This window comes from Sinohyriopsis cumingii, chromosome 19 (assembly GCF_028554795.1).
Source record: "Sinohyriopsis cumingii isolate HCF-2022 chromosome 19, ASM2855479v2, whole genome shotgun sequence".
NCBI lineage: Eukaryota > Metazoa > Mollusca > Bivalvia > Unionida > Unionidae > Sinohyriopsis > Sinohyriopsis cumingii.
This window is the reverse complement of record NC_142979.1, coordinates 38,118,460-38,134,686: the sequence shown is the minus strand read 5'-3', so window position 1 is coordinate 38,134,686 and position 16,227 is coordinate 38,118,460. Positions and strand designations below refer to the sequence as shown.

Here is a 16,227-nt window from a genome sequence, read left to right as displayed (position 1 = left end):
GCTAACTGGATTAAATTTATTGAATCATTAGGCCTAGTCCAGCGGGTAAAAATCCCACAAGGGTAATAGAAAAAGCAAGTACTCTTATTAAACACATTTATACCAACCTACCAGACAATGTGGCTTGTGTTGATATACCAAATGTTGGTCTTAGTGGCCACTATCCCACTGTTTTGACAAGGAAGGTTAAATACAAGAGAAATAAGAAAAATCTACACAAAACTATCACTTACAGATCGTTCAAAAATTTTTAATGAAGTAAAATTTCTCAATGACTTACATGGATTATGGGGAGCCCCGAGTGGCCGAGTGGTCTAAAGCGCTCTTCGTTACGGATCACTGCCATCTCACCTCTGCCTGCGTCGGTTCAAGTCTAAGATTCAGCCAATGTGGGTATGTGAGAAAGCTTGCCAGTAGCTTCTCGTGGGTCGGTGGTTCTTTCCGGGGTTTTCCCGGGTTCTTCCTCCACCATTAATACTGGCCGCCATACATAGCCTATCGTGTGCTGAAAAATGGCGTTAAACCCCACAACAACAACAACAACATGGATTATGATCCAAAATTTGATTGACATATAGAATAAAATCCGAGTTTGAGGATGTACTTATTTACGAATGTAGTCTCTAAGCATGCACCACTTAAAGTACATATAGTAAAAAATGAACTCCAACCTAGTTTGATTACTACTGAAATCAAAGATGCTATGACAACTAAAGACCTAATCAAGGTTATTGGAAATCATGCATACCGGTACTATACATTAAGGAGACAAAAAATTACAACTATGATTAAGAAAGCTATATAAAAAAAATATTATCAATCATTTAATTTAATTATTTCAATCTCATCTCTCCCCAAAATATGGACAACTGCAGAAGTAATTTCATTTCACAAATGTGGTTATAAGGATGATGGCCAATCTCAATGCTCCCAAAATTGTCAACATTGATTGAAAAATATGTCCAGGACTCAATCATGTCATATTTAACCAAACACTTGCTGTTACATCCTAATCAATCAGGTTTTAGACAGAAACATTCATGAGAGACTGTCTTGATCTCCCTAACTAATAAATGTCTTCAAGCACTTGACCAATGTACAATAATAGGATCTGTATTAGCAGATATCAAGAAAGCTTTTGACATTCTGTAGTTGTTAAGAGACCTGGGAGGCTATGAATTGTATATGTCTATAGTCTATGTACATGGAGCTGTGTTTTCTTTATTAGTTCATTTCACACAACATTTATAATTCTATATCTGTATAACTTATTTGTCAGGTCTTTGTCATTAAATGTAGCCAAGAGTATATAATTTGTTTCACATGAAGTATTTACAATTAGTTACGTGGTTATAGCTACATGTAAATATGCTGACCTTAAAATATATTGCGCTATGCATGCATATAGGATAAAATTGACCATGGAATGAACTAGCATAATACCGAAAAGCTTGACATATATGCATGTGTGTTTTTGTCTTTCTCGAAATGTTTTTGTATTGTATGTTATCAAAGATGGATTGAACATATGTTTCTATGTTTTTGTTATATATTTCTTGTTGTTTTTGTTTGATTTTAGAACAACTAAGTCAGGCACAGCATAAGATACCATGGGTTTCTTTTTTTAAAAGTAGTTCTGAGCAGGTGGACACCTTGACTGAGATGACTGGTCTGAGATGATTATACAAAAACAGCTAGATTTCTCAGTCACATGGATGAGAAATATAGATAAACAGCATATTCCATATATGTTTATGCATAATGTGTAATGAAGTTTAAAATAGCATAATGATTATGACACAAGTGTAATGGTTGGCATATATACTTATACATAAAAATTTAACACTTTCTTGACCTAATATTTTAAAATTTAATGAATGATCAAAAATTGAAGATTTACATGTTCTTATTCCATCTAATTTATATTAGTAAGTATCATATTCTTCTACTTTCTCTTTAATTCTTTTTGGTAAATGCCCTGATGGTGTGAGATTGAATCCCCAACACCATATCTGGGCTGGTGACACATCTTCTGTCCATACTATTCTTTTTCCCCTCTCCCCAGTAGCTCTGATTGTACAAGGTGACCAGCTGCCACTCATAGATCCCTTGTACCACTTTATTTTTAGTTGACTTTCCAAAATCTCAATAACCTGGCCTAACTGAGGCCATTCACCCGCATATTTTGTTTGGTCCAGAAGCAACATGTCATCCAGCTGAATCAGCTTGATACACAATTTAAACGTGCTTTGTTTCCCAATGAGAACCTGAAAATTGGTATATCGTAAAATCTTAATTTCACACTTGAGAAAATTATTGTACATAATTGGAATCGAAAACAAAATTGATATACTGCTACATTAATTATATCTGCAAATTAGTTGTTGAAATGAGTAAATTTAGTTATTTTTCTGCACACTTTATGATTCATATATGCATCAAACATTTAACAACATTAATAAAACAAAAGACAACCTTTGTTTCGTTTACGATCAAAATACGCTTACATAGACTTTCAATAAAAAGATCTGTTTTATTAAATTAAACGTAATTTGCCTAATAATAATGTTATTATACTTATAGCATTGTCCTTTTGTGTGAACATACTTAGACTTTTCTTAGTTTTATGACTGACAACATTACCTCCTAAAAGTTAATTGTATTAGTAGAAACCGTTATAATACTTACAGGAGGAATACATGCATCTTCATCTACAAATTCAAAAACACTGGTAGGCAACTCTTCCTCTATGTTTTGGATTTCTCCTGCGAGGAAAATAATTTATGCATAAAAATATCTGGAATTGATGATATTATGTAATATTATGTTTTGGTCAGCGCAGTTGTCACATGAGTTATCAATATCAGCAACATTTTCAAATAACATTGAAACTGGACAAATCCATGTCTTGAAATATTGTAAATTGTATGCCTTTATGTGATAACTTTTAAGTTCAAAGCATAAATGACATTTATTAAATGTGTTTTTATTATTAGGTATGCCAAGTTGTTATATTTCATCAAGTTTGACTTTATACCTCCGTGTGTTTATATAATTGCTTTATATACTGCATAATGTTTTGTCTGTTATGCAACAACTGCAAGTTTTCATTATGAATTTTAACCTTATAAACTGGTTATATCATGAAAAATATTGTGTAATTTTTAGTGGAAATCAAATTAAAATGTAACATGCTTTAAAATGCTACAACATACATACATATATATTTATCAACAAGATAACCAATTTGAAATAAAGTGCACCATCAATTTTTGTAATTAACATATTATATTCATAAGTACAAAATTATTAATTTCACTCAAAAGAAATAATAATATGGAATGCAGAAACACTGAGTGATACGAATTCTCTGATATATATCTATCCTATCACAAGTTAAAAATACCATGGTGGCCTAGTGGCTCATACTACAGATCACTGCCATCTCACCTCTGTCAGCGTGGGTTAGAGTCTCAGATTCAGCATCAATGGTTCTTTCCGGGATTTTTCCCCGGGTTCGTCCATTCACCATTTAAACAGGCCAACATATAACCTATCTTGTGCTGAAAAATGGCATCAAACCCTACAACAACTACTAATACAAATACCATGATCATCCATTAAATATACAACTTACCATTGACAGAAGTTGATCGTTTTAAAATTTCTAATGGCTACTCAGCATCAACATAATCCAAGTCTGCAAATAATTGATATGCAAATATAAAATTTTGCTTATTTCATATAGAATATTTTCATTTTAAAGGTCTATTACATACGCACTTGTTATGACATTTGTTAGAATAATTTATTTTAGTTTCCTTCTTAATCATTCATATTTCTTGTTACTTTGGTTGCTTAATTACTTTAAAATAATAAACAAACTGTTGAAATCTTCATATAATAATATTTGATACTGATTGCTTAGTCATATTATATTATTATAATTTACTACAAAATCATTAAAAAGCTTAAATTTTGTATTTCATGTAATTTCCTACACTGAGATGACCTAAAGTGAGTGATTAATGTATCAATAAAAACAATGCAACTTATTACCTTTGTCAAAATCCCTAAAAAAATTGATCCACCAGGTTTTGTCATCATCACTGTTGAAAAATTGAAATCTATTACAAATATCAGCTTCCAATTTTTCAACATCAATATCATCAAAATTTGGAGACAGAAGGCTTGGGATACCGACTGGGTTACACTTTATAATTACCCATCACACTTAATCCATGACTGAAAATGAAAATTTATTCTCGGTCTGTATGGTATTATTAAAGTACATAAATTGTATAATGTTATATTTTGTTTGTAATTATTATTACTATAGATATTATAATTTATGACAGGTTTAAAATATATTAACTATATGTAAATACAAGTAACTTCTGTTATTATTATAAAAACAAATTACACCAAAAACAGCATCATACTAATAAAAATCTCATCATCAACAATTCTGAGCAAAAACGAGCAATGATAAAACATAAAACGTTTAATTATTTAGTTAATACAATTATATCTACATATTTTCATACCATGCAATTATTTTATATATACTAATTAGAATTATTTTCTTTTCTGGTTTATAAATGTCCCAATAAATTTTATATTAATTCTGCTACGAATTTCATCATAATAAACACATCTGTACACTAATTAGTTTACAATAAGTTTGTTCTCATTTGGCAAATTCACATCATAATACTTTAATGAAGCTAATCTCTTTGTGTACTTTATGTAGTTTATGAAGTGTGTCTTTATAATCTTTATGGTAAAAAACATATATTTCTTAAAATTATTAACCTTATCAGTAGACCATTTCTTCCAGTACATCTCAGCTCTTCCAGCCTCTCCAAGCACAACCTTGAAGACATGCGGCTTAGATTGACCTTTAAAGGGTTCAATATACTCATTCATCCATTCGGTGACATTAAAAACTCTTGATGTCTTTATGCTAGTTGGAGTTGGATGATAGCATTTTTCAAATGAGGCCATTGGGTTATCAGGTGTCAATGCTGCATGTTTTGACAGCCAAATTGATAAGCTGAAAAGTTAAAATTTTTTTTAGTAAAATCAGTTTATTCCATCTTAATTTGTAATTAACATCATAATTATCAAAGAGTCAAATGATGAAAAAGATGACAAAAATGAAAATTCCAATGAGGCACATTTACAACAATGTAAAAAAAATATGATATGTGATGTTTGTGTGTGTGTTTATGCATACAGTATCTTTGTTAAATGTTATGTTAAAAAGGTTGAAAGATAACCACCAGTAATAACTCAAATATTCCACTAATTTCATTGACATGATCATAAAATTATCAACTAACCGAGAAAAAACTTGATCTATATCTTCATGGGTGTGCCCAACCATTAGAAATGATACCTTCACCTTCTGAAAAATCCTATTTTCAACAAGCAGTGACAGAAATGCCAACATGTACCTGAAATGAAAGCAAAGTTATAATTGTACAAAGGTAAATTTTTGATATGCCAGATGTGCAATGGTTTTGTCATAACACAGCTAATAAACAATTTAGCAGGTTTACTGAAACATATATCTATATATATATCATTTATATATATATATATATATATATATATATATATATATATATATATATATATATATATGTATATCATAGGATTAAATGATCATGGTTGGCTATTTATCGATGTGTAAATTTTACCTATTCACTCACAAAGTAAATAAAGTCTGAAGGACTTTATGTAAACTTTATTAGTGATTAGGTAAAATTTACACATCGATAAATACCCAACCATGATCATTTAATCCGTAAAATTCCAGTTTACTTCTTTTCTAACATCCAATCAGCTGATTTAATCAATGAAACATTCACTTTTAGTACATTGAAGTTTTCTTTCATTAGCCTCTTAACTGTGATAGAATACATAGCCATATCTTCGCTAGGCAAGATTCATCGATCGACTCTTTACACTGTATGCCTTCTTCAGCAAAAAGGGCGAGTGTTGGAATGCAGGAAGGTCTGTGCAATTACATTGTTCTAACTTCTACTGCTCTATTTTAAGCTGTGGCTTGTCATTTTTTATCAGAAATCACAGGAGTGGGTGGGTGGGAGATTGTTGTTATTATTGTGCAAGGCAATGATATAGATAAAACTTCACATCAAATGATCGGGTAACAGGGAACCAAAAGTAGTCAGCAGAATTTATTGAGGTGTAAAAAATTAACCAGATAAGTATCACATGACTGTTTACATCCAATCAAACTGCAGAGAACACAGTCAATTTATAAAAATTGGAATTATATATATAATTAATTTTTTGTTAATATCACATACAGAAACCAATAATACTTGCTTTTTCAATGCATTATATAAACTTGCTTTATAAATACACATTAAAAAACATAAATTATTGTATGTGGTAAGATATATATAACAACACCTTTCCAATAATCATTCTTGTTTTATATTAATCTGCATTGATTATATTATTATTAATAACATTTGGGTGTTGTGCGTGAATAATGAAATATGAAGGAGCATAAATTGTCAAATTAAACCTCACCTGTTTTTGTTTTCTCTGAAACAATTGTCCATTTGAAGATGCAGAACTTTGGGCAAACTGTCTTTCAACATCAAAAATACCTCCATTAAAATTGTTATTGTCAGATTACTGGAATGGCTCCACTGGAACATATCAAAGAAGCCATATGTTCCGATTCCATGTACAATGACACCAATTAGATGCATTTTAAGCTTCCACATGGAACTAGTGTATTTGCTGGCATACACGAAATGCGGAACATATGTCTTACTTTGATCCATTTCATCAATGATAACTGACAGGTATTTTGATGGGTATGATCTGGCCTTTGTCTGGTATTTAAAATATTTTTGTCTTCAGCACTGCAAATAAAAATATATAATAAATTGATAAGTAAACATAGTGTCAATTTATGAGGACTGTTATTTACATGCCTATAAATGTATTAAATAAATTAAGGACTGGTATTATAATTACCTCATTACAATCAAGCAGGACACTAAAACATGTTATTACTATGCTCAATTAAGATTTTATATTATTTAATGATGCAAACAAAATAACATAATGAATAATTGAAATTTTAATTATAAGAGTTTAACATTGTTTTATTCTGAGTTTATCGTGGTATAAAATGTTGGTTGCCGACTCACACAGCTTTGGGCATTATTTGCTGTGCGAGTCAGCAACCAACATTTTATACCACAATAAACTCAGAATAAAACAATTTTAAACTCTTAAAGGAAGGAGTAATAAAGTTTTGATATTCCACCAAGTATGAAGCAAAAATATGATGTGAGCCAACCATTTCTCTGCAATTCAATGCTATTTGTTGGATTTTCCAGCTTCATGTCAGCTGTTCAAGTCCCCATGTTATATAGGGGGTGCTCACCAATTAATATGTACTTTAGAGAGAGTGACGTATTTAAGGTGAAGTAGTTTGTGTTTAAAACATGCACAGTGGAGAGAATGTTGGCATACCTATATGCTACAGTAATGTAATGTGGATGATATTTCTTTGGATATTGTACTTTTGGAAATTTTATATGATTTAAGCACATTGCTAACTAAAATGACTGCTCCCTTGTGTTAGAAAATCAGCCTGAATTAGTCTAAAGTACGCTATACATAGCAACTATTAAAATAGGGAAAATGAATTTTGCCAGACTAGACAATACCAGCTTCTGAAAGTGCAATGAATGAATTACCAAATATGTGCAATTTACCTTTGAAGTTCAGGAAGTGAAAATGACCAAGGAGAGCAGTAATCACTAGAAAACATATGATCTAATCTGCATGCACTTACCATTCCGTATATCTTCCTCAAAATTATCCATATTTTGGTATGGTGAGTGAAATGTTTGCAAATTAAACTGCAAAATATAATAATGATATTTTTTTCATGGCACTCGTTGGCCATCCATGGAACAAGAACACATTGCTCAGGGGCCACTGACGACTGAGTGGTCCAAGTATTTGCCTTTACAGATTAGTGCTATCTCAGCTTTGTCTGAGTAGTTTTGAGTTTCAGGCTTGACCAATGTGTATGTGAGAAAGCTTGTCAGTAGCTTACTGTAGATCATTGGTTCTTAAGAGGGTTTTCCCTGGTTAATTCCTCATGACTTATACTGGCCTCTGTCTCATAATAGCCTATTTTTCACTGAGAAATGCCGTTTACCCCAAAGGCGACAAAAGCAACTGGTTGAAATAAATTCTAATCACGTTTTTTAAAATGTATTTAGACACATCACTTCTTTTCTTATTAATGCTAATGGAACAAATAATTAAACTCATGAAAATTTCCTTTACATATTTCATCTGAAAAGAATTTATCAGCATTTTGCCAAAATCAAGAATTCATTTGTACATAGTTTCCAGTTACCTAATTTTGAGCAGCCATGTTGAAAATCTTATGGCTACTCCAAAATGGAAAGTCTTTCTCATTTGTAATAAATATTTTACCAGTAAAGTGAATGATTTTCTCACCAATGTTAGTTGTACATGTTTATATTGTGGACTGTTATGCATAATATATGTTTAGATTAATAGTCCTTCATTAACATCGAATAAGTAATGTTGTTGGGGCTCCAGGTGGCCAAGTCGTCTGAAGTGCTCACCTTTACTGATAGCTGCCATCTCACCTCTGTCTGCATGGCTTCGAGTCTCGGGCTCGGCCAACATGGATATCTGAGAAAGCTAACTGTAGCTTCCAGTGGGTCGATGGTTCTTACTCTGTTTTTCCCAGGTTCTTGTTCCACCGGTTTATTTTGGCTACCAGATATCTTGTGCTGAGAAATGGAGATAAACCCCAATACAACCAACCAATATTATTTATCAGGCAGAAGTAGACATAGCAATGAATGATTGTGTGATTAATCTGGACAGTAGTAGATATACTAATGAAATATGGTGTGATTTATCCTGACAGATATTCTGTTAAATAATAGAAAATACATATCAGTTGCATGATTTAAATGAAACCCAATACCACACAAGTGACATTTCAAGGTTAATTGTATCCATTTGACAATAAAGCTTGATACCTTCCTACAAGATAGAAACTTTAGAAGAACACAGTAATTAAGTCCATGACATGGAGATCAGAATGGAAGATGCAACTTGATTTCACAGCACAGTCCTTTGCCACAATTAAGGCAAACTATTTTTATTGTGATTCTAGTTTATGGAGATTTTATGATTGATTTATGCATAGTAAAAGTTTTGCCAGGTATTGCACTATAGCAGGTTTTATCTGCATAAACAATGTTAACCCTTTGGAATATTTTTCTGCATTCAGCCTGAGTGATAAATCTTGACTTGATGTTAATTATTGCATGTCATTACTTAATTACTCTATTTCATAATTTCAGATATTTAATAAATTTCTCATTTTTTTATATTGCATCAAATCTAATAATTCATGAGTATTGAAAATTGTCTGTCTGTGTATCTGGTACATTGTTGCAGTCACCCATGACTATTACACAATGGTAGTGCAGGGGACAAAGAAGAATGAATAGAGTTATTGGATATTAGGTAGAAATAGTAATTAGGAAAGGAAGAAGTTAGGAAAGTTTTGCTTGGTTAAATTTGTTTTCCTTCTTCCCAGACCTGTCTGGCTACCATGGTGGCAGAGAAGTAAGTGTACCTCAACTGGCCTAAAATCATTAGGTCATACTTGTAGCTGGCTTACAGCCTAGAAGCTAGTTTGGATAGCTCCAGCTTGACGGATAATAAGCCAGGAGCTTCTACAACTGTGTATGGTAAGGAATTCCAAGTGCCCATGGTACAGGGGAAGAAACTGAAATCATAACTGTTTGTACTAGGTAAATATGTGTTGGTATTCCTTGTTGTGGTGTACTCTAGTTCTGCTTGAGGCAAGACTAAGGTATTGGTCAACAGGAATGTTTGCAAGGCTGTTGGCAATCCTATGTAGCATAGTCAACTGTGCCTTGGTCTTCTTGATTCCAGTGAATCCCATTGTAGGTAGTCCAGCACTGTGATGATGATGCTGGTATTCCTATACCAATTCATGGTATATCTAGCAGCCATTTACTGTACCATCTCCAGCTTGTGTAAATGATTGTTGGTATGGGGTTCCAGATGATTGAGCAGTATCTTGTGGCCTGGTCTCAGGAGAGAGAAGTATGCCACACTCCTTATATGCTAATTACTGATATGAAGGTTGCATTGGATAAACTCTAGGGTACTGTTCTATTTGTTAACCGTCCTGTCAACATGGTGTTTCCACAAGTCTTTAGACAGCTCTACTCCTAGGTACTTTGTAACATCCTCTACATTAAGTATTTGCCCCTTGAGCGTATAGCTGGAGATGATTGGAGGCTTCTTCCTGTACACTCTAAGGATTCTACATTTCTCAGGATGAAAGGCCATACCCCATATTTTCTCCCACTCTGCCAGTTTAATCAGATCATCTTGAAGGATCTTGCAGATGCTCTCAGTGTTGATCTGTCGATGGACTATAGTCATCTGCAGACAACCTTGTGCTGGACTGAATGGCAGGTGGAAGGTCATAAATGAAGACCATGAAGAGAATGGGCCCCAGTGCACTGCCTTAAGGCACACCGCTGATGACTGAAACTGGTTCAGACATTGCTCCATCAACTATAACTCTCTACAACAAGTCTGTTAGGAAGTCTCTGATCCATGAGAGAGTGTTACCCCAAATTCCAAATTTGTTCAACTTTTAAAGAAGTCGTTCATGGGGGACATGATCAAAGACCTTACTGAAAATGAGGACAACAACGTGATACTGTTTTCCTCTGTCTAGGCCTTTGGACAGCTCATCCACCAGTGTTAGTAGCTGAGTCATGCAACTTCTCCTGGACAGAAAGACATGCAGACAGTCTGTAAGGATATTTGTGTCCAAGTGAATTCCATGAATTGATTTCACTTTCAATTTCCATGAGAATAAATGATGCATATAATTGTCAATTTAAAGTAATTGGAAAATACATGTTCAGTGCTTTTACATCACAGCTGCTTTGTGCGCACTTAGTAATTCAAAATCAGGCAAAGATGAAGTATTTGAGTTCTCTTGAAGTACCTTAAGTTGATATAACTGTGATATTTATAAGATATCTACATTTCATTGTCATAATGTTTTATTTTAGAATTATTGTATCCCAGATTAATGTGTTTTTGTTATGGATGTACAATCAAAAATGTCCTATGTTTTGATATTTTCCAAGTAAATTACCTTTTCAAACTTTTTTTCTTATGATCATTTTATTCAATGGTCTATTGTTTGTCTTTTTTCTCCTTTGTCAAGCTGTCCTATTTCCCTGTGTGGTAGTATATGCTGATTATCATATCTATGTGTCCATCCATCCTTCCATCAGCTATAGTCTTGTTAGTGCAAGTAGTCTGTCATAGTTTTGATGGATTGGAATGAAATTTGGAAAATATATTTTAGTCATCACATGGAGATGCTCATGACTATAAATCGCTTTTCTCTGACAATTTTGTTTAGTTATTTCCCTTTGTGTAAATAGTCCAGCAGTTTTTTTTTAATGGATTACCATCAAAGATTGTAAATATTATAGTCATCACCTGAAGATGTGTGTGTCAGGAAATCACTTTGCCCCTGCTGGGGACCGCTCCAGTGGCCTAGTGGTTAGAGTGTCCACCTCGGATGTGGGAGGTGTCAGGTTCAATCCCCAGCAAAGTCATACCAAAGACTTACAACAATGGTACTAACAGCTGCCTCGCTTGGCGCTCAGCATTAAGAGGTTAGTGTTAGGACTGGTTGGCCTGTTGTCAGGATAATGTGACTGGGTGGGACATAATGATACATGTCTGCTGCATGATGCCCAAGTGCAAGACATCACTATAAACTGCCACACTGCAGACATCATAGTCATATGACTAAAAAATTGTTAAAGCCAAGTTAAAAATCCAAATCACACATACACACATGCTCCTGCTGCGATAATTTTTATTTTTGTTGCTTAACACTGTGTAAGGTTATTTCATTAGTCCTACTGTTTATAGTTCACCCAGCCTAAGACCAACTGATTTAGTAATATTGTCCATTGGGCATCATCCATTCCCAATTGATATTTACAGCATCTTCCCATAAAATGGTCCAAAGGATATGCACACAATCAACAGAAAGCATCCTGGCATGACAGGCTTCCAAATTAGTTAAAATGATGTTTATCCAATTGATATAGCCACCATCAATAAAAACAAAACCTTTTAACAGAAATTAATTACTTGCTATTATTGCATTGCTATATATTTTCCTGGCATTATTATTTTGTCTACTGTCTGATTTTTCATGTATCGTTTTATTGATTTTAAGGACTATTTTCAAGCAGTACTTGTATTTCATCCTTCTAATACAAACATAGTCAGGGTAGATAATTCGTTTTGTTTTCTTGTTTTTCATTTTCATATGAAATACTTCAAGGTGTTGGTAAATATAGGAATATATTGGCAGCATGGGACACGCGTCAGCTGTTGAGCATGCATATCATGTGAATGCTGAGTTCCTTTCTCCATTTCTGACCAAGTGACCATAGATGGCATTGTGGTTTTATGGATAGGCAGACATGGCAGGCCCTGAATCTTCCATGCATCCACTAACCTCATTAATGAGGAAAGGGAAGGGGGCCTGCGACTCATTTGCTTCTGCTCCTGGAGAGAATAAAAAACTCCTTTCTCCAGGAAGAGGGGATTAACATGTTTGTTTCATTTCCCCCACTGCATCTCCTTCCCTCATGAGTAGAAACTGGTTGCTAAACCCATGATTAGAAAGTCCTCTTCCTGAGGAGGGAGATGAGATGAAATAGTGTTACCTCACCCCAAGGACAAGGACAGGATGATGAAGTGTCAATTTTGTGTATGCAGACAAGTTCATACAAGACCCAGTCACATCAGGTCTTTATCTGTTGAGATCTCTTTTATCTCACCCAGTGGGTCATTTGTTGGAAGAGGAATATATAAGGACTTTTTGCTCAGGAAGTAAATAAGGTTTGTCTTCTTCTTTAACCAGCTAAATGCTACAAACTGTATAATGAGAGATTAGGATCCTCTTCAGTTTTATGGGGCTATCTAGGACACAGTCCATGTCAGACCTGTTACTCCATCGCTCAACATTTATGAAGGAGTTGATTCAGAAATTGATGGGTCAAGCAGCAGATCAGATTTGAAAATGGAGAGGTCAGACATTTCTTTTATATTTCAGCCCCTAGTGTTACTCAATGGTTACTGCGTCTGTCTTCTTGGTCTTTCAAGTCCCCACTTTAACATGGGTGCATCCCAGGTGGAGATTTCAGCAGCTACCTGGGGCCGTCTCAGTAAGACTTTCGAAGCATTTGAACTGAAGGCACGGATACAAGTTACCATAGCCTCTCACACAGGCCTTTTTCAACTGTCACTTTCAGTATGTTGAAGGGGGAATCGATATCTCCTACTGTGGTGCAACAATTTTTACAGGCTGTTGCCATGACATCAAGACACGTGCTCTTGATATTTACGGTGCTCTCGCCAGAGCTCCTTCACCTCCCTGTGTGTGCTGCCTGCGAAACATCCAAAGGTATTTGTGGAACATAGGAAGAGATATTTTAAGCCTTCTTAATAAAAGGATGTTATTTGCAGGGCCAATCCTCACAGTAGCCTCGTGAGATTTGAGGGGTCAGCAACAACGGTCGATGGTCACCGTAAAGAACCTGACTAAACCAGCGAGGAATTGCCCGCATCCCGAAAAGTCCATGGAACTCATCAAACAATTTAAGCAGGGAAGCCATTAACGGAAAAATCAGTCTCAGTTTAAAACTTCCTTCCGCCAGTCATTCTAACGATAAGATGGTTGGAAGGGCCAAGAGAGGAAGACCACGGACTGCTGCCCCCTTCCTTAAGAAAAGAATTAACAATTTATTTGGAGTCATGTCCATGCCTTCCAAGCCTGGCTCTTCCCGTCACCCATAGTCGGACCGCTCGGTCAATGTGTGAGTCTACAATAAGGTAAGATCACCGGCTTCGATTTTGGAACTCTCCACTCCCTTCAAGGACCCAGCGTACCCAAATAGTATCTCTACGGGAAGAGGTGTACACTATTCTCGGGAAGGGCGCAGTAGATAGAGTTAATAATGTATTAAGTCCGAGATATATGTTTAGTTTCCGAGAGGGGTGAGTTGTGTCATCCCATCACCTATCTTTCCCCTTTGAACAATTCCTTCTGGGTCTCCCAGGACACCCCAAGACTCTCCAAAAACACATTAAGACTTTATAAAATACCTATTGTAAATTTCAACAACAACAACAACAACAAAAAAAAAAAACAAACAAAAAGTGTGAATATTAAGCGATTGTTTATGTAACAGGAAAAGTGGCGAGGTCAAAGAGTTGCCAATCTTATTTACAGTAAATCAATACTACGATCTCAGATACATATAAATTCTTAATAATATTTAACTTCCCAAAACTCAATATATATTTTATGATAGCCTTATTAATTACGGTGTATTTTCCATTTTGTGATTTTATGTTCTTTGATTTCTGTATACGTTTAATGTCCTTGAGGAAGTTTGCGAAAATCTGTCTCTTGCATTTCGGATTTGCACCTCCAGACGCTGTCATGTATGTGGTAAATGTGTTCTGTTTTAGTTAACTGTTTACTTCCCGCTGTCTTGAAGAGCGCTTCTATCATCCATGAAATGGAGCTGTTTCACGCTGAGAAGTTTATGTATTAGGTCTTGCGCGTGTTGTGGTTTCCAGTCAACGGAGAGTTTTAGAATGTTATTGATGGGCTCTGCATTGTCATTAGTCAAATTATGTAGTCTTGGTTTAAAGTTATTTGTAAAGTATGGTGCAAATGTCGGACGCCGTTCATTGCTGATTGTTTCCAGAAGTTCCGATCGGCTTTCAAAATCTATTGTAGTATTTGCGTCTCTAATGCCACCGGTACCAAACATTTCGGTCATTATTATATCACGTTCACCCTTTTCCACCCATATTTTTTTTGAAGGAAGTGCCTGATATTATCCTTCAAATGTTTAGTGCAAATATAGCGTGTAGCCGAGGGGAAAACAGGCTATATTGGCTTGGTTATAATTTTCTCATCATCACTTCCAAATTCCATCATTTCAGGCACTCTTACTTCCACGGACTGAACATCTCTATCTAGCTCTGTAGCATTATGTTCCAGAAAGCTTTTGTAAGTTCTGTAAGAAGCGTCTGTGTACAGAAGGACAAGACCAATACAAATCGTAGGTCCATTTGTACTGTTTCCGACAACTCTTTGATACTTTATACTATCATTTGACTCATCAATAACTCTTTGAAACGTTATACTATCGTTTTACTCGTCAAAAACTCTTGATGCAATTTGTTTTGTAACTATAATGCGAAGAAAGCAAGATTTACTAGAGAACTCAATAATCAATAAATATGCATTACTGTTTGATAGTGAGAACCCTTTTATCTTCTTGGTCCTTTTTTATCTTGCTCTCATGAGTCCTCCCAGCATTGTTCCAAATACTTTTTTCAGCAAGGGTCCTAATAATATGGGCAAAATTCGTCCGCGTTGTACCAACATCTTTATTTTTACGGTTGGGTATTTTCTTTCGGACCACTGGACGAAGAACGTGTTGATGCTTGGCTTAGCATTCTTTCTGATTTGGAGACAAAAGTATCGTGCCTTTCAAGACATTCAGGCAACATTCACACATGGTATCGACGACGTCTTTGGCGGCGGCTTGAATGAGTTGTTTTCGCATGGGTGAAGGAGCTTTGGACAGGACAGACAATATGTCCCAATGTTTGGCTAAACGAGGAGGAAATCCTTTCCCTTTTCTTTCCATTTTTAGACAAAGATTGTGTGCACTTCTTTTAGGGGACAACTTTGGGCGTTCAGGAGCTCAAAAATACTAATCCTCATCCTTTACCGCAGGTCTTTTTTATACTGTAATACGTCGCCAGTGATTGTCTTTATGTCATATCAACTTGATAACAGGCATCACACGTCGTGCAAGGGTGGGTTCACAACTGACTAAATCGGGACAGTTTTTGCTTGAATAAATCCAGTTAACTCTGTAACATGCCCGATATCTCATGGACTTTGATTTTGGGGGCTGGTACTTTCTGAGCAGCTGCTACTGCAGCTAAAGATGAGTAGGGTGTCACTGCTGGAGGAAAAGATTTTGGAAACGTGGG

At 34.9% G+C, this 16,227-nt stretch overlaps 1 protein-coding gene across 1 annotated transcript; it reads right to left on the bottom strand.

Annotated features, from left to right (window-relative positions):
* Positions 1-19: 19 nt before the first annotated feature.
* LOC149775516 (uncharacterized) lies at positions 20-6,893 on the bottom strand. The gene is made up of 7 exons (XM_089943492.1): positions 6,568-6,893; positions 5,346-5,459; positions 4,816-5,056; positions 4,043-4,228; positions 3,638-3,674; positions 2,689-2,765; positions 20-2,267 (listed from the first exon to the last, which is right to left on the bottom strand). Exons 1-7 carry the CDS (start codon positions 6,825-6,827, stop codon positions 1,926-1,928), a joined length of 1,257 nt encoding a protein of 418 aa, XP_089799618.1. The 5' UTR covers positions 6,828-6,893; the 3' UTR covers positions 20-1,925.
* Between the last annotated feature and the right edge of the window lie 9,334 nt (positions 6,894-16,227).

What these genes read in the sequence shown, in the direction of transcription:
- LOC149775516 (XM_089943492.1), bottom strand. Translation starts at nt 6,827, where the DNA reads ATGGATCAAAGTAAGACATATGTTCCGCATTTCGTGTATGCCAGCAAA. An exon ending in ATAGATCAAGTTTTTTCTCG is followed by an intron (nt 5,057 to 5,345) that starts GTTAGTTGATAA and finishes TTAACTTTTCAG; the next exon opens with CTTATCAATTTGGCTGTCAA. An exon ending in AAGGTAATAAGTTGCATTGT is followed by an intron (nt 3,675 to 4,042) that starts TTTTATTGATAC and finishes GATGCTGAGTAG; the next exon opens with CCATTAGAAATTTTAAAACG.